This window comes from Apostichopus japonicus, chromosome 3 (genome assembly GCF_037975245.1).
Source record: "Apostichopus japonicus isolate 1M-3 chromosome 3, ASM3797524v1, whole genome shotgun sequence".
Taxonomy (NCBI): domain Eukaryota; kingdom Metazoa; phylum Echinodermata; class Holothuroidea; order Aspidochirotida; family Stichopodidae; genus Apostichopus; species Apostichopus japonicus.
This window is the reverse complement of record NC_092563.1, coordinates 2,694,520-2,717,008: the sequence shown is the minus strand read 5'-3', so window position 1 is coordinate 2,717,008 and position 22,489 is coordinate 2,694,520. Positions and strand designations below refer to the sequence as shown.

The 22,489-nt window shown below is 36.9% G+C and overlaps 2 protein-coding genes across 9 annotated transcripts in view; one reads left to right on the top strand and one right to left on the bottom strand.

Moving 5' to 3' along the window:
• LOC139960011 (uncharacterized) overlaps positions 1-1,610 on the top strand; it is an 88,799-nt gene extending 87,189 nt beyond the window's left edge. For all 5 annotated transcript variants that reach the window (XM_071958030.1, XM_071958047.1, XM_071958020.1 and 2 more), the window contains one exon: positions 408-1,610. In XM_071958030.1, the coding sequence (XP_071814131.1) occupies positions 408-583 (176 nt within the window). In that variant the 3' untranslated portion in view covers positions 584-1,610. The remainder of the gene's footprint in view (positions 1-407) is intronic.
• On the bottom strand, positions 883-22,145 carry LOC139960037 (ribosome quality control complex subunit TCF25-like). Of its 4 annotated transcripts, none has more exons than XM_071958072.1 (16): positions 21,928-22,145; positions 20,428-20,562; positions 19,868-20,065; positions 18,444-18,640; positions 17,847-17,929; positions 16,523-16,556; positions 15,626-15,722; positions 14,510-14,609; positions 13,868-14,054; positions 13,137-13,242; positions 10,764-10,901; positions 9,535-9,617; positions 8,431-8,589; positions 5,483-5,653; positions 4,386-4,461; positions 883-2,561 (listed from the first exon to the last, which is right to left on the bottom strand). In XM_071958072.1, exons 2-16 carry the CDS (start codon positions 20,557-20,559, stop codon positions 2,373-2,375), a joined length of 1,950 nt encoding a protein of 649 aa, XP_071814173.1. In that variant the 5' UTR covers positions 20,560-20,562; positions 21,928-22,145; the 3' UTR covers positions 883-2,372. The 4 variants fall into 4 exon arrangements, with proteins under 4 accessions (XP_071814173.1, XP_071814167.1, XP_071814182.1 ...); XM_071958066.1 differs by having other exon boundaries at positions 21,841-22,144; XM_071958081.1 differs by lacking the exon at positions 21,928-22,145 and adding an exon at positions 21,368-21,520.
• Between the last annotated feature and the right edge of the window lie 344 nt (positions 22,146-22,489).

The window sequence follows — 22,489 nt, the reverse complement described above, 5'->3', positions numbered from 1 at the left end:
AATATATAGTACTCGGTTGGTGGTGATTGTTTATTTGCACTGTTAGTTGATGGTAATATATAGTACTTGGTTGGGGGTGGTTGTTCATCTGTGCTGTTAGTTGGTGGTAATATATAGTACTCGGTTGGTGGTGATTGCTCATTTGCACTGTTAGTTGATGCTAATATCCACCACCTGGTAGGTGGTGATTGTTCATTTGCACTGTTAGTTGATGGTAATATATAGTCAGTAGGTGGTGATTGTTCATTTGCACTGTTAGTTGATGGTAATATATAGTCAGTAGGTGGTGATTGTTCATTTGCACTGTTAGCCAATGATTATAAACTATAGTAGTTGATAAGAAGCTGATGTGTTATGATCCATATCGTCATAATTCAATTTGAAATGTTGCTCCATCCTCCCCACAGTTCCCAGGACAAAGACGGACGGGAGCGAGTATACAACCTACGTGAGCTTAACCTCTCTGACGGTTGTCTCTCTTCTGGTAGTCATCACCATATTTCTGGCTGCACTCACCTGTATGGTGTTTAAGCAGTTGTCATGGAGACCAACTCCAATCAGTCACCAGAAGTTAATATCCTGATGACTTTGGTTTCATTAAATCCTTGTTAGCATTTCCTTTACCATATATCAGTAACATACTCATCGTTCTCTGCTGATATTTTACTAGCAAGTCCCAGCATGCCCTAGTGACGACACTTTACTGGTTCATGCAGAACAGAAAGTGGTATTGAACTTGCATTTAATTAATTATATTTTTTTAGTGCCAACTAATAATGGTTAAACATTTGAGTGTGAAGGCTTTGTGAGGAAAGCTTGTGTTTCAGTTGCTTTATGACAATATTACTCTTTCTTCCTTGTTACCAATTAAATAAAAAAAGATTTAAAAAAAAAATCAGCTGAAATATTACTTGTACAGTCCAGGTTCATCTTTTCTCAATTTTGTTGTGTAGCTGTTTGTTTGTTTGTTTTGATCAAAGAAGCTTTTATCCTTTAGCACATGTACCAAAATCTGACTGCTACTTTGGGAAATTTAAGTATTTATTTTTATCTTCATATAAGTCGGAAAATTAGGTTGTTTTCATTTTGATAGAATGACAAACTTTCTTCATGAAGAATTATTTATTTAATGCAATGGTAAGTAATCTGTAAGCATTAACTATTTGTCCAACCCTTTGGAATAAAATACTTAATGACTGACTGTAAACTACTTCAAAATCGTTTTGCAATAAATGTTACGGCCTAGTCTTTTGTTTAACAGGGGAATGATTGTTAACAACTGAAACTATCAAACGGATCACTGTCGTTTAACCTTTTATATTCTTATATATTCTCATATTGCACCAGATGATACTTTGTCTAATCATTTTCATTTATGCTTTGCTTTTCTGTTTTTAAAATATTCTAAGCTCCAAGCAATTCAAGCAATATTAGCTGAACCTTGGTTACCAGGGATACATGCGTTACAGGATCTTTAATTTAAGGAAAAATATAGACTTTTGAACAAAATTGACTTCATAAACAGACCACTGATTGCTGTTCGACAATCACAGTCTCTCCATGTTATGAACAATTATTTTAATGCCGAATTAAAAATGGTAAAATGGGAATATCTCTGGTTTTCTTTGTTGTTTTTTATCGTTGTTTTACTCCATGCAACCACTCACATTTCAGGTTACCCACCACACAGAGGGATAATAATTTGGGCATTCTCAATTGGCCATATTTGCAGCGATGTACACAGGATTTCAAAGGAGTGTTGGGGGAGGGGGTGGGTGCATTTCTCCTCTTAACTGCAATATGGTGTTTGGAGGTCCTACCAATTGATAAAGTTCATTATAAAATGTTGATAGCCAGTGTCAAGTAGTAAGTGAATAAGTTACCAGAAAACAGTGCAGGCACAACCATGGCCCTGTTATCCTATAAAGGATGAAGGAGTATTGCGGATGAGATTATTAAAGAAACCATGAGACCACATCTTTCTTTTTCACTCTCAGATTAGTTCATAATATCCAAGTCCTTTTTCTGTTGTGGTTTACATACAGCTTTAAAAGAAGACAGAGTGTGTTTTTATCATTCAAAAATATTAGAGTCATTTATTCCGGCTTGTAACATGCAAAACATACACTGAAATTTTTTGTACAATTTTCTGACTTTCTTTCAGCAGTACGTATCTTCCACATGGAAACCACTTCCAATTATAGTTAGCCCTAAATATTTCTTCAAACTTTTTTTTTTTTTTTTTTTTTTTTGATGAAGTGTTGATCAAGTTCTGGTCCAAGCAAACACCACCAAAGTTTATGCCCAACATTTATCAATCATGATTAACATACCAATCCTACAAATCTGATTCTAAGGTATATTTTCAACTTTCAATCAACTTCTTCCATTTCTTGGTCTTCCTCACCTTCAGCAGGCTGTAAATTATTCAATAAATCTCTCATGGAATCCATGAGTGCATTGATCCCCATCCTCAGTTCTGTATCCTGCGCCAGGTAACCACCGACTGCGCCTTCGTCCTCATTAATCAGATCAACACCAGCAGCAACTTGACCGGGTGGCTAGAGGGGCAGTAAAGATTACATCAGATTAAACAATGAATTTGACTTGTACCTTAGGTCTCCTGATAATATTGATATCTATATAGGTAGTGCTATTTCCACTTGTCAAAACACTCTTCAATAAATTTGGATTCAACACTATGAAATTGATCCACTTGCCCAAAAAGGGCTACTGGTAGCTGGTGATAACAGTTCAGCAGTACATGACATCTGAAGCCCCAATTGTGCTATATAAAATGGACTGTGCCAGTTCCATAGATCTGCTACAGGTATGTAGTTACCGTTGGCTCTCAAATGCATGAAATATATAGATAATTTGGAGAAATAGCACACCTAACAAGGTTATTGACACATGGTCACTACCTCTGGAGACTGTTAATATGGTTTATGTTCGAATAAATGCTACAATATTCCTTTAGCTGATGCAACGACTCATTGCCTAGAACTCAAATTAGAGTGCCCATGGGAAAACTCTTCAAGTCTCAATACTTGTTTGCTGATGAATTTTGGAAACAAACCTCCGAACTTGTCCGAAGTAGGTTCAATTTTCTTATTCTAAATACACTCTGACCAGGTGGGTTTAATGGAGGCAGCTGTCACAATCGAATGAAAGAAATTTATTTTCTGTTGCTTTACAGTGATTTACCGTAGTGATTTACCGTAAAATATTTGCAACCGCCCACATCAGCATGTTCATTACACAAATGTAAAAAAAAATCTACACATGCGGCCCGAACAGTCCTATACTCGTATCTTCCCCTTTTTAACAATTCCACGGAGGCAAATATCTGTTTATTCATTGCAATGGAAGGAAAATGACACAATTTTGCATGCTACACTGGTAAGACCGAGAGAAAGATACTATTCAAAAGAATGGACCTAAGACAGGCTAGCCACGAAAGTGAACGTAGTCCTAGGCTTAACGGTTGTAAACAAAACAGAGAGATTTGATTGGCATAGGATCTGTTTGGCAGGGTTTGCAAATTTTCATTGAAATTTGTAGAACCTACGAACTCGTTAATAAGTCTGGCAAATTTAATTCAGCTGAAAATTGTATCGAACGTCATTTTCACTGTGCTTTTGGTGCAGTAAGCTGGAAAGGTCGAAGTTTAATGAAGAATGTTTTACTTGAGTTAGGGATGGGATGGGAGATGCTGCTGTGTGTATTATACATATTTGAAAGCAACTAGCTGCTACCAAAAAAATTAACGTGGTACATTAATTACTGGAGGAAGTAAAAGCTTTGGGAATGGGATAGTGCGATAGATCACAACATTTAATGTCAGCCATATTGCAAACTGATGGATTAGTCCCAATCATGTTGTTTGGTTAAAGTCAAAATTGGTTAAGATGGTGAATTTGAAAAAGGGGATATAACAGAGAGGGATGGCAAAGTTAATATTACTCTAGCATATTAACAATATGGGTCTTGGAGGCTCACAAAATAAGATTTCAGAGAGGAAAACATTGTTAACTAATTTCTTCAATATCTACTGCAAAAACGCCTGTGTATGTTCATATATACAAGTACAATTATAAAGTCTAATGTTACTTTAAGCCCTCAAACTAGTTTAAATATAAAACAAAATTTGTTCATATTCACTGAAGCAGAATTAAACTATGCACACATGCTCTCTTTCATTATATAAGTAAAAACAGCTTCAACAACTTGGACGGACAAGTACAAAAAAAAGAACTAAGAAATTTACATGGACGCCTGTTCCCCGAACGGATTAAATGAGAGGTACGATAAACTAACAGTTCCAAAGTTCCTTGCAAGAAATATCAGTTAGCAGTAAAATAATTAAATATTTCGCAACTTACTGGAGGTGTGTAACTTGGCAACAAGGATCTGAAAAACTCAGACATCCAGCCATTTCTATTAGCGGGCGTTACTCTCCTGGAAGTTAAAATGAAGGATGATATCATTTAAGGCCTACTTCATGGTCATGCTTTATACTGAGATCCTAAACTTTCATACCGTCTCAGATAATTTTCTTTTATCTTCTTTGTAAATGGAGAAGGTATAGAGGAGGAGATACATAACTATTTGATCCTTCACTATGTCTTACATTTGCATCAACATGTTATATCGGTTCATCAGGTGTGAAATTAATTGGAATATAGTACTTAGCAACCATGTTAAAAAGAGAAACTACAGTAGCAGCTGCAAAGTCCTGTTCGGCTAAGACAAATCAATGAATCGAACAATATTAGGGATTATGATTGTAGGCCTGCAGTGTCTATCTTGTGAACTTGCAGAAATTCAATTTGCTACACATACATTCATTTATATATATATATATATATATATATATATATATATATATATATAGATATATATATATATGTATGTATATATATATATATATATATATATATATGTATGTATATATATATATATATATATACATATTATCTATATATATATATATATATATATATATATATATATACATACATATATATATATATATATATATATATATATATATAGTTATTCCGTTTGGTTGATTTACAGAGTGCCTGAGTTATCTGATGAGTTGTCTGATGATCACTCAACATGTGAAACTCTTGAGTAACAACTACTAGTGTTCCACTAGTCTCAACTTATATATTAAAAAACACTTTGAGGTAGCAAAACACTCAAGATAATATGTAAATATTATTTGAGCATCCTTCCCTATGTCCAAGCTCTTATCCTGCCATCCCCAGTTCCATCACTGTCATCATTAACAATTTTGACACTATTCACAGTTATGCTTTGTGAATGTAAAACAGGTTTGGAAAAGACACCTCAAAGCTTAACCACATCTGGAAATTGAAAAAGGGAGAAAATTGAAAGGGATAATCCACATTGTACCTTTTTTTAACCTTACACATGACATAATGATAAAAACACACAATTTGCATTGGATTACCTAGTTTGCCTCGTGTACGAGATGATGGTGTCCTTTGGGGGCAAAGGGTCAAAGGCCATGACTGGTATGTTAGCCAGTTCAGGTGGCAGCGAAACAGTGACGTCTTTGATGTCTGATAAGATGATGTGTCTGTAAATATTACGAGGAGCACGCTGAAATCTCATTCTCCTCCTAGAGAAATAAAAAAACAAGGGATGAAGATGGCATTGAACGGAAGAAGAAAAAAGACAATGCTCACGATGAGAATTCTCAATATAGTCTGGATACACAGAGGAGAGTTGGATCACTGGTTCTCTTGTATTGGAATTCTCAATATAGTCCAGATACACAGAGGAGAGTTGGATCACTGCTCTCTTGCATTGTAATTCTCAAAATAGTCCAGATACACAGAGGAGAGTTGGATCACTGCTCTCTTGCATTGTAATTCTCAAAATAGTCCAGATACACAGAGGAGAGTTGGATCACTGGTTCTCTTGCATTGTAATTCTCAATATAGTCCGGATACATAGAGGAGAGTTGGATCACTGGTTCTCTTGTATTGGAATTCTCAATATAGTCCAGATACACAGAGGAGAGTTGGATCACTGCTCTCTTGCATTGTAATTCTCAAAATAGTCCAGATACACAGAGGAGAGTTGGATCACTGGTTCTCTTGCATTGTAATTCTCAATATAGTCCGGATACATAGAGGAGAGTTGGATCACTGGTTCTCTTGTATTGGAATTCTCAATATAGTCCAGATACACAGAGGAGAGTTGGATCACTGGTTCTCTTGCATTGTAATTCTCAATATAGTCCGGATACACAGAGGAGAGTTGGATCACTGGTTCTCTTGCATTGGAATTCTCAATATAGTCCGGATATGCAGAGGAGAGTTGGATCACTGCTCTATTGCATTGAAATTCTCAATATAGTCCAGATACACAGAGGAGAGTTGGATCACTGGTTCTCTTGCATTGGAATTCTCAATATAGTCCGGATACATAGGGTGAGTTGGATCACTGGTTCTCTTGCATTGTAATTCTCAATAAAGTCCGGATACGCAGAGGAGAGTTCCAGGATCACTGCTCTCTTGCATTGGAATTCTCAATATAGTCCGGATACGCAGAGGAGAGTTGGATCACTGCTCTATTGCATTGGAATTCTCAATATAGTCCAGATACACAGAGGAGAGTTACGGGATCACTGTTCTCTTGCATTGGAATTCTCAATATAGTCCAGATACACAGAGGAGAGTTGGATCACTGGTTCTCTTGCATTGGAATTCTCAATATAGTCCAGATACACAGAGGAGAGTTCCAGGATCACTGTTCTCTTGCATTGGAATTCTCAATATAGTCCGGATACGCAGAGGAGAGTTCCAGGATCACTGTTCTCTTGCATTGGAATTCTCAAAATGGTCCAGATACACAGAGGAGAGTTGGATCACTGGTTCTCTTGAACAGTGATCCTGGAACACAGAGGAGAGTTCCAGGATCACTGTTCTCTTGCATTGGAATTCTCAATATAGTCTGGATACGCAGAGGAGTTCCAGGATCACTGGTCTCTTGCATTGGAAAACTTAATACAGTCCGGATACATAGAGGAGAGTTCCAGGATCACTGTTCTCTTGCATTGGAATTCTCAATATAGTCCAGATACACAGGGGAGAGTTGGATCACTGTTCTCTTGCATTGGAATTCTCAATACAGTCCAGATATACAGGGGAGAGTTCCAGGATCACTGTTCTCTTGCATTGGAATTCTCAATACAGTCCGGATACATAGAGGAGAGTTCCAGGATCACTGCTCTCTTGCATTGGAATTCTCAATATAGTCCAGATACACAGGGGAGAGTTCCAGGATCACTGTTCTCTTGCATTGGAATTCTCAATACAGTCCGGATACATAGAGGAGAGTTCCAGGATCACTGCTCTCTTGCATTGGAATTCTCAATACAGTCCGGATACACAGAGGAGAGTTCCAGGATCACTATTCTCTTGCATTGGAATTCTCAATATAGTCCTGATACACAGAGGAGAGTTGGATCACTGTTCTCTTGCATCGGAATTTTCAATATAGTCCGGATACACAGAGGAGAGTTGGATCACTGTTCTCTTGCATTGGAATTCTCAATACAGTCCGGATACACAGAGGAGAGTTCCAGGATCACTGTTCTCTTGCATTGTGCTGGCTGATGTTTCTTGTAGTTTGGGTCAATTTATGAACAATGAAATACTGAAATCTGTAGACGTCATATGGATACAGTCCAGTTTTCATACAGCACAACATTTTGAGCAAGATCATTTCAATGGTCATTTAACAGAGAAATGTTCGTTAAAAAGGAGTATTAAACTTACCCTAACATCCCAGCCCCCCCCCCTCACTCCCTCTCCCATCCCCTTTGCCACCTCAACAAACACCTACACACTCACTCAATCCAAAATTGCTCTCTCTTTTACTGCATTGTTAATTTACAAGCAGATGCAGCCCCCAAATTTTTTTTTTTTTTTTTTTTTTAAATTTTCACACAAATGAAACTTTTGTCATGAACTGAGAGACACATTACTGCCATTTGTATGTTAAACATTTTTTACAACAAATGAGCAATCCAATCCTGAAATTTTTGTACAAATGCAGCAACTGTAAAACTGAAGTTGGTTTACAAGAGGAGTTAGAGGGTGGTTAGGGTGTATTAAGGGTTGGTCTCTGGTGTCGTTCATTTCTTATGTAGACAGTGAGACACTTTAGATATTGCCGGGCTGGCTGAGTTTTATGGTACGCATAATTAAGTCAGGCTCTACCACAACCGCAGGCCCTGCGATTAAATTCCCATTTCTGATTCTCACAGACATCAAATCACTTTCGCTTGAAGCGGCGGTTGCGCCGAGATAATGTCCTTTAGTTTACCGTTTGTCCTACCCATGTTTGGTTTCTTGTCCAGATAGCTATTAAAGTTATCTAACTTACTTGTCTCTATTTTGACTAACGATATCTTCCTCAGCTGTGACACCTTTCAGTAACTCTCTGACATTCCTCTCCAACCACTCGGCCACCTCTGGCTCCTTCCAAAGGGGGTAGTTTCTAGTGACGAAGAGAGTCACAAGCTGCGTCAGGGCGGGAGGCTCTCTGTGAAAAATAAAAGATGTTAGTATCAAAAGAATCTTACTGCTTCGGAATTTTTCGAAAAAACACAGATTTTCTTCGGACACTCCCAAAGTCAAATCAAGCTCTCTCCATAGGAAAGCTAACATTACCTACTCTCTTTCATCTCCAAAATGCTTCAAAAACCACCAAAAAGTGTCCATATGTAGTTTTTCACAAAGTTAAGCAAAATTTTGGGTTTACCCAGAAGTGCAGAGATATTGTGCTTTAAACGAATACCCCACTTTAAGATCCTAGATTCAAGCTGGCTCTACGGATCAGAGGCCAAACCTGGTAATATTGAAATTACTCGGGGCCGTTTCACGAAACCAGGTTTAATCCAGGGATTTTACATAAAATCTGAGGGTATATTTAATCCGAGGACAGAACATGCAATCAGGGTACTATCCTCGGACACTTCAGGTCATCTTAACCTATATAAAATCATCTAATGCGGTGACCATGAACAACTGAAGAAAACCTGCTAGCTAATTTTTTACATAACAGATACTGTGAACAATTCTGTAAACTGTTTTATATATAAATTTTTTTTAAGGGGGGTGGGGGCCCAGATTCATTTCCATATTAGTATCAAATTCTTATCACTAACCACCAACTCAGAGAGTTTCAAAATTTAACATAATTATTTGAAGAGTAAACAATGAGTATTCAACCTAACGCCCCGCCCGCTGTTGACATTAATGGTAATAGTACCTACACTGTACGTTTCAAGAGAGGGATGACATTTTTCTGGAGGTATAAAAAAATGGACATGTTTGAAAAAATCTGGACAAAACGTAAACGCTATATACCGTGCCATAATTGGTATAAAGAAACTATCTCTGAAGGAGTTTTTTTCTTCCCTCAACATCTGAAAGGTTCCTTTGGGAGAATGTGTTAATATTGAATCTTGATTTAATGGATACTTACCCAACTTGAGCAGCAAATATGGATTGAGTGGAGACTTCCTTGTCAGGCTGGATGCTGCATTTCTCGAGGAGGGGTAGTAGCACCTAAAGGAATGATTGTTATGGCAGTATGACTACAAGTCCCGAGCTTTCTCAGACCATGGTTGTCGATTTTATACAGTTTACGTCTCGTGGTTATAGATGTACAACGGCTTAATACATCAATCTTTACCAACAAGTCAAGAATGAGAAAGCAGGGCTGGTATATTTATTCATTCCTAAACCGCTACCAGTGATGGAATATCTTATTTAATAGTAGGTGAAAGAAGGTTGACGGATAGCTTAGGTCGAATAATGGAAGACTACTAACTAGAATGCTTAATATGTAATCATAAAATACGTTAGTACAAGACGATAAAACAAGATTTCCACTAGCAGTGTAGATTATTGTGTAACATTGTCTGACATCGCAGTAATCCCTTAACAGTTTCTCTGTTCCTACATCAAATTTTGTGCAGTGTATTTCCTTTAAATTGGCCTCGAGCAATTTGTTAAATACATGTGATCCATTTCTGCAACTCTCTTGGCATTTTCAACAACAAAAAATATGAATTTTAAATATTAATATAAGATAGGGATACTATTTTCTCCATTTCATGAAAGATTTTAAATTTTAACTATAAGTTTATCCTCATTCATCAGATGCCATTTATCATTTCACCACTGTTGATCATTTAGCCAGTTTCTTGCATTTGTTACACTTTCTTTTCCCCTTCTAACATGTACCCTTCCAATCATGACATATGACATAATGGCATTCTACTTTATGGTGGTGCCTGCAGCAAAACTTAACAAAATTGGGGGGGGGGGGGGAGAGAAGAGTCATGTGATTCTAGCGGGTGGGAGAGGAGTCATGTGGTTCCAGCCGGTGTTAATCTGGTACTGACTGGAACTGCTGTTTATTATCAATATTGACTGACCGATTAGAGCGTAACCTCTGCAATACTGAGTGAGGAGACTTTACAACGTTCAGTATCAACAGTGTAACTGTGCTATCATCAACAAAGTATCTTCACGAGCAGTGACAGTAGTGTCCCTCTTTATAATAGCAGTTAGACAGACAGACAGACAGACAGACAAGAAGATCCACATGTGAACTACCTTTTGGTATTCACATTTCCTTTAGCCAAGATGAAATGGATATACTTTCATTACTACATACAGTTTACACGTTTAAAGTCATCATTTTACCAATGGGAACATCTTGAGAGCATCTTTCAACATTTTATCGGCCACGTCGATGTTTGCTTGTTCGTCTCTACTCAGATGGAAGTATGTAAGAGCAGCCGAGAATGCGTGGTTTGGAAGCTGAGATAAGTTCTTGTGTGCCTGCGATAGGAGAAATAAGACTTGAGTTCAAATCAGCCGATCTAATTAATTTAAAAAAAATTCAGATCTAATTCAAAATACAAGCGATTCAAATAGGCCGCTCTAATTCTTTTTTGGGATCTAATTCAAACGATCTTATTCACAATTCAACAATCTAATTCAAATAGGCCGATCTAATTCAAAATCTTTTCAGAACTAATTCAGGTTTAATTCAGGTCTAATTCAGGTCTAATTCAGATCTAATTCAGACCTAATTCTGATCTTATTCAAATTCAAATAGGCCAATCTAACGCAAACAGTCTTGAATAGTCGACTGTTGAAACACCTCACATCATTTGAATCACTTGAATAATATGTTAGATGTACAATATTTGCCCTAAATGATTGGTTGAAAATTGTTGGTTGTTGTAATTATTTTTGAAAGGGATCAGAAAGATTTGTCATTTTATTTTATTCTTGCTGGGAAAAAACACTGATCATTTTTAATGACAATATATAAAAAAAGTCATCTTCTTATCCCCTCGGTGAAACCGGTGAATTTGTATTAAATGTTTATGTACTATATTGTGCATTACCTCACACTCATCATATAGTCTTATGTGTGACCAGTAAATTTGTATTAAATGTTGATGTACTATATTGTACATTACCTCCCACTCATCATTTAGTCTTATGTGGGACCAGTTAATTTGTATTAAATGTGTTTATGTACTATCTTGTACGTTACCTCCCACTCCTCATATAGTCTTATGTGAGACCAGTAAATTTGTATTAAATGTGTTTATGTACTATCTTGTACATTACCTCCCACTCATCATATAGTCTTATGTGGGACCAGTTAATTTGTATTAAATGTTTATGTACTATCTTGTACATTACCTCACACTCATTATATAGTCTTATGTGTGACCAGTAAATTTGTATTAAATGTTGATGTACTATCTTGTACATTACCTCCCACTCATCATATAGTCTTATGTGGGACCAGTTAATTTGTATTAAATGTTTATGTACTATCTTGTACGTTACCTCCCACTCATCATATAGTCTTATGTGGGACCAGTTAATTTGTATTAAATGTTTATGTACTATCTTGTACATTACCTCCCACTCATCATATAGTCTTATGTGAGACCAGTAAATTTGTATTAAATGTGTTTATGTACTATCTTGTACATTACCTCCCACTCATCATATAGTCTTATGTGGGACCAGTTAATTTGTATTAAATGTTTATGTACTATCTTGTACGTTACCTCCCACTCATCATATAGTCTTATGTGTGACCAGTAAATTTGTATTAAATGTTGATGTACTATCTTGTACATTACCTCCCACTCATCATATAGTCTTATGTGTGACCAGTAAATTTGTATTAAATGTTGATGTACTCTCTTGTACATTACCTCACACTCATTATATCGTCTTATGTGTGACCAGTAAATTTGTATTAAATGTTGATGTACTATATTGTACATTACCTCCCACTCATCATATAGTCTTATGTGGGACCAGTTAATTTGGATTAAATGTGTTTATGTACTATCTTGTACGTTACCTCCCACTCCTCATATAGTCTTATGTGAGACCAGTAAATTTGTATTAAATGTGTTTATGTACTATCTTGTACATTACCTCCCACTCATCATATAGTCTTATGTGGGACCAGTTAATTTGTATTAAATGTTTATGTACTATCTTGTACATTACCTCCCACTCATCATATAGTCTTATGTGGGACCAGTTAATTTGTATTAAATGTTTATGTACTATCTTGTACATTACCTCCCACTCATCATATAGTCTTATGTGGGACCAGTTAATTTGTATTAAATGTTGATGTACTATCTTGTACATTACCTCCCACTCATCATATAGTCTTATGTGTGACCAGTAAATTTGTATTAAATGTTGATGTACTATCTTGTACATTACCTCCCACTCATCATATAGTCTTATGTGGGACCAGTTAATTTATATTAAATGTTTCTGTACTATATTGTATGTTACCTCCCACTCCTCATATAGTCTTATGTGAAACCGGTTAATTTGTATTAAATGTTTATGTACTATATTGTACATTACCTCCCACTCATCATATAGTCTTATGTGGGACCAGTTAATTTGTATTAAATGTTGATGTACTATATGGTACATTACCTCCCACTCATCATATAGTCTTATGTGGGACCAGTTAATTTGTATTAAATGTTGATGTACTATATGGTACATTACCTCCCACTCATCATATAGTCTTCTCAGGAAGTGGTACTGTTCTGATTTCAGAGCGTAGTAGTCTATCATAAGTAGAACACCCAAAGGGTCTGCATCAGGATCAAGACTGTGGGGCATAACGAATCAAACCATTAATAAAGCAATTAATCAAAAAATAAATCAATTAATCAGAAAGAAAGAAAGGTCTTTCTCATAATGCTTATAGGAGAATGGATGGTCAGCCATAAGGAGAGACAGACAGATAGATTTACAGACAGACAGACAGAAGGACAGAGTAGATAGGTGGATAGATCGAAAGCAAAGAAAACAGGTAACACCAAATGTAGATTACACTATGTCTATCGTATTTATGAAGGGAACGAGGCATGTCATGAAAACTGATTTGACAATTTCTGAAAGCTTAAATAATGGATGATTTTTAGGTAGAATTTTAGTCTTGATAAGTATTAGTCAAAGAACAAAGAATGTTTCTATAACTAATTAGTCACTTTGGTTGATGAGGCTCAGTTATTTACAGAGTCAATTTCAAACCAAAAATTCCACTGCGGTATAGAAATAGAACATACAGGGACCGATAGCGGTTTCTTTGTGTTGGTTTGTCTACAAGCCCAAACTAACTTTGAGCCTAGAGTAATCCTTTACACAAAATTGATTAAGAGGAAGTTTGGGAATGGAGGGAGGGGTGTGGGGAAGGGGGAGTTGAAAGCTCTTTTCTTACTTTCGGCACCTACCTCAGTAAAAACTTGCAGAATTCTAAAGCAGTTCTGTTACAGCCTCTCAAACCGACATATTTAATGTGCTTGAAGAGAGCTATAAAGAGACATCTGTTTTCTGGACTTTTGTAGTCCAGCCTACAATTAGCCTGGGTCAGGTTGAATAATGGATGGAAGGCAGACTCACAAGCGTACAAGGCTCGTTCTGAAGAGGGGGAAAAAAAAGACAAAGGCTGGAGAGGCTCAAATCTAAACGATTTCTACCTAACCCTGAGATCTTTAGTTTGAATCCTGATCTATCCGAAACGTTACATTGCTCTTTCCCAAGTCATTTCCAAGTCAGTCTTCATATTATTTCAGCTTATTCGACAGATATTGACAGACATTATTCTGCAAATAAGACCAGGTGTGGAAAACAAAAAAGAAGCAACCTCCCCAGTCTTGCAATTAACAAAAATGATATGAAAATATCAAAATGAAATTTCATATGGATAGTTTTATGGTTCATTCTCCAACGTGAACTTTTTAAAGTTTGACGTCGTCAACATAATGACTAGTCCAACTTGCGTTTGGAGAGTCGTATTTCGAGCAAATTCAAGCCAAAGTTTGACAAATATTATAGTTATTTTTATTTTTTGAGCTTCGTAAAAGTTGACTCACCGACAAGTTCTACTGCCATTGATGTATCATCACTCATCCTGCTTATGTCACTGAGTTGTAATAAACTGTCCAGGTGATATGGATACATTCTCACCAGTTCCTATGGCAACAAAGAGAACAAATATTTCATCTGATCTTCTCATATACATTCCCTACCGTGACATCGTAAAGAAAGAGATAGTGGGAGGGAGGTGAGAGAATGGGGGGGGGGGAAGGTGTTACAATCGCAAGCTTTCTAGAGTAACCGACATGCCCACATGCCAACCAGCTACAAATTGTTTCTACCCACGGTGTGTACTGTGAAAAGATGACAGGGTACAATTCATCTGAGATTCCACTAAGTGAACAGGTCATAGCCGAATACTATAATACTCATTGCTTACAAAACTGCTACCTTTGGCGATTTTGCAAGTTGTTGTTTAAAACAGTATTGTAAATGTAATCGTAATCATGTAGATAACAACCTTGATATAACATCACACATTCAGCTGAATGCATATATAATCACCTTTGATACCTTCGATTTAATCATCCAACCGAATTATTTCCAAAGAGGAATTCAATATATCTGCGTTCAGTCAGGAATATGCACCCACCCACACTGATCTGGCTTTCCCTCTGAAACGGCACAAAAACTCTCTAAAAATTTCCGGAATGGGGATTTGAAGGTAACGCACATTTAACTATTAACTGCCCAATCCAGAGAAACAAGTGCTACCAAACACAGCGCAACGGAACCATTTGGGGAATCTTTAAATATAAATATGATGATCAAAGACAGGGTGCAGGATTTTTTCACCAAACATACTGCATTATGCACGCTCAAATTAACATTTGAATATGGTCATAAGCATACAAGGTATTTCTTCCAACAGATGAAGTTTAGTTCAGACTGAGATAATCCTATCGGTTTCCTACAATGATGATACGATATGATATGTCTGGTGATATGCTGTTTTCCGCCGTAAGGCGATTCAGGGAGCCAGGGGCGGAAAGCCCCTGACAGGAAAAATATGAGACTTCAAGGTTTGAGGATGGTATTTTCCTACAAAAAAAAAATGCTGCTTTATAAGACAAAAAACTAACAAACAAATGGACAGACAAACCAAAACTTACCATGATGTTGTTAGGATTGAGCGATTCTACGGCATCAAGGAATTTGAATTGCACTTGTTGGTAATCTTTTGAATGTTGGTAACAGAAATAGTTGTACCTTATGAAGAGGGTCAAAATATATATCATGAAGATGTTATCCTCCCTTCATCACATTAAAATCAGTCGTACTGCTTTGAGATATCAACGAAGGAGGATGTGAACTACGGATGGTTCTTTTAAACTCTTTACGGCTTTCACAGCAGCAAGTAGGGTTAGGTTTTCACACTAACATTTGTACATAATTACATTTGCATGCTAGTGCAGACTGTTATATTCTGCAAGAACATTATGATATATATACTTCTTTGTTTCTCCAAGGAGGCACGTTTAGCTGGTAATTGATATGAACGGTTGGTATTGAAAAAAAAACAGCTAAAAACAAAAAAAACTATGTTTCTTACATGAAAAGGTTCCTTATTAGGTATTAAAGTCTTTAAGAAAATGTCTAATTGCTGGCTTAGGTCTTCACATCTGCTTCGAAGTATCTTGACCTTAAATAACACTCTTTTTTTGACACCAATGAGTGCAGCAAACTATAACCATATACTTTGAGCTCTAGTAAATGTGACCTGGTGGCACAACTCAACACATTCAAGTTCTTTCATAGTCATAAATAATGAACAAGACCATTTGTATATATTTATTGGGAGTTTCAAATTTGTTTTAACCCCCCCCCCTCCCATTCCTGAACCACCACCCCCACACACCTCAGCCTCTCAAACAATTGGGAAGTCTTTAAAGAGTCAAGGGAAAGTGCTGTGATTGTTCAAGACCCTCCCTCCGCTGTGTTGCTACACCCGGTTAATATATACTACTACCTGGACCAACTATAAAACACGATAATAAATATATACTTACTCTCCCTGGGAAGATGCCTTCTCCATTGATAGTCCTATCAGAAAAATAATACACAAAGCTTCAAATATTTATCTCATATTCGTTTTCAATAAATGTATTGACCTCAAATGAACTTCGATTTCAAATTTGATTTCCAATAGGGTTTGTTTCCTCACCCAGAGGGATCCATAAAACCAAGCATGAACATATGACTAGATGTGCCGTTTGAGTTATCCTGTATAAAGCCTGAGCTACAAATACATACACCACGGACACACATACACCACGGACACACATACGCACGCACATACTCGCTGCCATCGCATCGATCCCCTTAGCATTTTAATGCAGAATCGAAAAGAAATCAAGAGGACACAATTCATTTCAAAAATTGTTGCAAATGGTTTTTTATAAAATTCCAGATTTATTTCTTTCCAGTTTGATCATATTGTACTTTGTTTTGTTTTAGATGGCCAAGACGGTTTACCTTGTTTTGTTATAGATGACCAAGACGGTTTACCTTGTTTTGTTATAGATGGCCACGACGGTTTACCTTGTTTTGTCATATATGGCCAAGACGATTTACCTTGTTTTGTTATAGATGGCGAAGACCGTTTACCTTGTTTTGTCATAGATGGCCATGACGGTTTACCTTGTTTTGTCATAGATGGCCAAGACGGTTTACCTTGTTTTGTCATAGATGGCCAAGACGGTTTACCTTGTTTTGTCATAGATGGCCAAGACGGTTTACCTTGTTTTGTCATAGATGGCCAAGACGGTTTACCTTGTTTTGTCATAGATGGCCAAGACGGTTTACCTTGTTTTGTCATAGATGGCCAAGACGGTTTACCTTGTTTTGTCATAGATGGCCAAGACGGTTTACCTTGTTTTGTCATAGATGGCCAAGACGGTTTACCTTGTTTTGTCATAGATGGCCAAGACGGTTTACCTTGTTTTGTCATAGATGGCCAAGACGGTTTACCTTGTTTTGTCATAGATGGCCAAGACGGTTTACCTTGTTTTGTTTTAGATGGCCAAGACGGTTTACCTTGTTTTGTTATAGATGGCAAAGACGGTTTACCTTGTTTTGTTATAGATGGCAAAGACGGTTTACCTTGTTTTGTTATATATGGCCAAGACGATTTACCTTGTTTTGTTATAGATGGCCAAGACCGTTTACCTTGTTTTGTTATAGATGGGCAAGACGGTTTACCTTGTTTTGTCATAGATGGCCAAGACCGTTTACCTTGTTTTGTTATAGATGGCCAAGACGGTTTACCTTGTTTTGTCATAGATGGCCACGACCGTTTACCTTGTTTTGTTATAGATGGCCAAGACGGTTTACCTTGTTTTGTTATAGATGGCCAAGATGGTTTAGGTATTGTCAGCCACGTCGAGCGATAGTGACGTTGATTTCTTTTCCTTTGCCTGCAGAATGTAAAAAAACAAAAACAATTAAAATTATCTAGACGGTATTTCACGATAAGAGATAAAGAGTTTTACACTTTGCTCAGCAAATGGGCACCACTTAACTCATTCAATACAATTACATGCATATACAAGCCGCAGAAAATCCTGCAATGCACTTTCTTCTAAAGTGTGTGATCTTTCCTGAAAACTTGTCATTGAATTCAAATTGATACTGACAAAAGACTAAAATTAAGAGTGACTGCTTTGACTTTTTCAAAGCAGTTTCAAACTGACTCAAAAGTCACAAATCAGTGATGATAAGAAAACCAAAATTGAATTTTCTGTAAGACTGAATTACTTATGTCAATTTATAAGTAAACTTGCTTCATAGACAATTGGCAATGTATGCAAACTACAAGTGATTTTCTTCTTCTTTTTTTTTGGGGGGGGGTGGGGGTGGGGGGGGGGACGGGGACGGGGACGGGTTTAAACCAATTCACTTAATTGCGAGGCTGTTAGAATATATATTTACCTCAGGTCATGCTTCACCACCTGAGATCCAAATATTTTTTTCATTTCATTGTCTGGATTTAAATGCTTATGTTCTACAAATAAAAGTGGTTTTTCAGCAGAACCAAGGTTATCTGCGCTGGAAGACTTCATCATCGATATGGACTCTGCACCCAGAATTTCATTTGCTTCTCTGATGCCACGGTCAACTTCATCTTCCTGTGTCCAAGACAAAAGAAAGGACATTTTATCTTATCTATAATCTATATCTTGAATATAGCAAAGTGTCATGAGTTTTAAGTGATAAAATAATGAAAAATGCAAGAGTACTGTACACGACATCTACCTAATAGTTAGTTTTCTGTTTTTGGGCATTTCTGAAGAAATTTGTTCTTTGTGATGAGAATTTTGGGACAAGCAATAGCAAAAATTAGCAATACCCCGAATCTGATAGGTGTCGCAAACAGGTTATAAGCCATGGCTTACCAACCTCCCCTGTTGTAAGCATGTGCACACCTTGTATTCCCTTGTCCGCTAATGAAACAATGCACAAGCAAGGCTCCTGCATATACAAGTCTGTGGGGATCGCTTGCCTGAATAAAAATGAGTACTGTGCTTGATACAACAGCTAATATTGAATTTCCTTTCTTAGCAACAAATCCACATTACAAATCCATAAACCTGCGCACAATCACTGCCACATTTTACAGACTAAGTTTACATTAAGGAAGACAAACTTAATAGCAATACATATAGTAAGAACAGGCTTGGAGTGCAGAACCGAATGACATAAATTTTTGATCTTAGGCATCTGTCTACTGGATGCAAGCAGTAGATACACTACGTACTAGGTATGTGTAGAACTTCAGTCTAACCAACGTGATTCCATTTCATGTTTCAACTCAAGGAATGTGGAACTCACTCTGACGACAAGGTAAAAAGCAATGAGCTGGTCGCTGGTGTGGTTTCATATGTTAGGACTATGAAAATGGCTTGAGACTAACCAAAAGATTGTTCTTGCAAGATGTTTCTCTTTTGCAAAATGTGTACTAAATCAAGAAAAGTAAATGGTGGTAGGTGCGGTGTTATCACTAAGAAATATATGATTTTGTATGTCACTTTGATACATCTAATTGGTAACAAATAGAGCTGAGGAGATAGCCATACTGGGATGAAAGATATATGTACGAGTCGCTGTGACGTATGATAATTACCGTTTAATTGGAAGTAAAAGAACCTCAACCAATAATGAGAGAAAATCTCAAACGATGTAAGTATTGCTTAAAATTGCGTGCGATTAGTGCATAGATAACCCCACAGAAGGGAGTAATTAAGATCCATGGAGAGATCATGATAAAATTGCATAATACTCCACACAGGTCGAGAGGATATGCTTTGACAAAAACCTTTACTGTTTGGAGAAAAAATGGACGCAAACTGTTTCACCTGTTCAGCATTCGATGATTCCTTTTCATGTATTGCTTTGCCATTCTCTTCTGGAGTTCCACCTTTCTTTTTCTTTTTCCTTTTCTTTTTCTTTGCTCCTTGTTTTGCGTCCTCCTTCTCCGTTTTCTGTTCTATAGATTCTGTTTTTTGTTCGACATCACTGTTCCTTTCTTCCGAACCACTGTCATTTTCGCCAAGCTGTACAGCAAAAAAAAGGGGTTTTGACCCTCTAAATTAGTAACAAACACTGTGGCAGGTAGGTTCAATAAAAGTATTTCACATATTGTGTGAAATACAGACTTTGCCCAGGGAAAGTGATCATAGCAGTGAGCTCTTATCTTTAACAAAAAAACATCCATTTCACATCATGTGATGATGAACTATTTTAAATGTAGCTCATTTATTTCCTCATTTTTCTGTTTTTAGATTTGATTGGTTTGTGGTTGATATCCATTCTTTGGAATGCACCAAATTGGGAAAGGAAAACAAACAACTCCAACTTAGTAGTCATTCATAAACTTGCATAAATAGCAATAATCATAGGTTGCCTTTCAACTCACCAAATCAAATAAGTTTCTGTTATTTTTCCCTTTTCCAGCAACATTCCCATCTTCTTCCTCACTACTGGAAAGTCTTTGCGGTATGACCAAAGTTTCCCCTCCCTGAATCCGCCTTAATGCTCTTGAAGACATGATCTGTAAAATGAAATGAAACTTGTGTGGTTTTTAATGACCTCAATTTTCAAAAGTGTGAATGAGAAGACTATCAGTCTCATCATTAAGTTCATTGACCCTCAAAATACTTTGGTAGCTTATGTGTAATCACAATTTGCAATTAAGTAATCACACAGTATTAACAACGGTATATATTGGCACTTTCAAAACTGGTAGCACCGTGGGCTCATAACTGACACAGTAAAGAATTTGATCAACAATGTCTATCAAGGAGAAATCCAAATCACTCAACTGTATATATACATTTTTATATGTGCAGTTCCTCAGAAATGTAATTATTTATTGTTCTGTGCCAACACAACGTACAATTGAGCAGAATTTTTGGACCAAAAAAGTCGATAAGCTAAATGTAATTTTTGTGTAAGTATGTCATCCACTGACTCTGGATGCTGTTTGCTATGCTCTGACTGAGCCCCTAAGTTCAGGTTCCAGAGAGTGGTGGTATCATGTTGAGGTAATTTTGGTTATTTTTACGAAATGGATTCAAACTCATGAAATATGTAACTCTGCTTTGCTGCAGTAAGTTTAGGTTGCCTGCTGTATCATTGCTAGTAATATTTGAGGGTGCATCAATTACGAAGGTGTGTCAATTATGAAGCCTTTACTATGTATACATTGTCATTCTCAAGAAACTTGAAGAATATGCATTGTGGGTAAACAACAGAGTAAATTGAAACTGCAAACTTGTGAATTGCTATCATTAATTAGTTTTGACTAAGATCATGTGTAGTATATGTTCCCCTTCGAGGGGAATCGTGATACACACCTGACGATGATCACAGAGTCAGTCCTGATGCAAGGGGACTGGGGTTGAGAGCGGATCAGTCGTGCCCAGGTTGTTTCCTGGGTGACTTTTCTTAAAAATGTGAATTAGTTATGGACATGTTCAGATAACAAAGTCACAGATACAGCTCTCATGTTGTGGGACATACGAGCACATTTATAGTTTCAACAGCTACACTATAACCACAGTGGTGTAGTATTCAAAAATAACTTTTACCACTAAGTAGTAAGTGAACCACAGTACCACAACTTTATACTAACAAGTAACATTAATATCATAGCCTATATAGTCTAGGCCTACGCTGAAATGATTTGGCCCCTAAACAAGCTCGAGTGCGACTGTCGGACAGTTGCTTGATATAGTATTAAGCACTGCTTTGTTAGATGCATTATTTTATAAACATACAAAGATAATAAACGTCATGTGAAAATGAAAGACAAACAAACGATGATTACCAGAAGTATCAGATTTGCGTGCAAAGCGTTTGCTGTTAGGCCTAGTTCCGCGATACTTTGACTGACGCAATCACACCTCAAACTCACTTGTGTGTTGTTCCGTATATGGCGAGCCGTTTTACTCTACGTGACACAAGGCGGCTACATCTACTCGTCCAAGTAGCAGCCCGGCGTTCGCCTAAATTCCCCACATCCAACATAAAAACTGTCATTGAGGGAGAGGGGGAGCATTAAGTTTGCTTTAACGAATGAACTGTGAAAATCAATCAACCATTGCATATTTATTATACATTATACTGTTGCATAGCCGTTTGCACATGGTAGGTCACCAATGCTTACCAGTCAGAACGTCCCTTACCTCACCAATAATGGGTGAACCGTGTTATGGCCGGCTTCGGAAAGTGTGTCGGGAGACAACGATAAGAAAGATGTAGAGATGTAAAGTTTCTATGTGAGTTTCTCGAGTGCAAAATACAAACAGTTGACACAAATACAACAATTACGTAATACTTTTATTGAATTAACATGAACCATACGTTAATAACACTAAACACGTAATAGTCGCCATTACTAAAGATAGTTATAACTGTCCTGTACTATCATATATCAACATGGCAATTCTTATTAATGAGATGCACTTTTGTGGTCT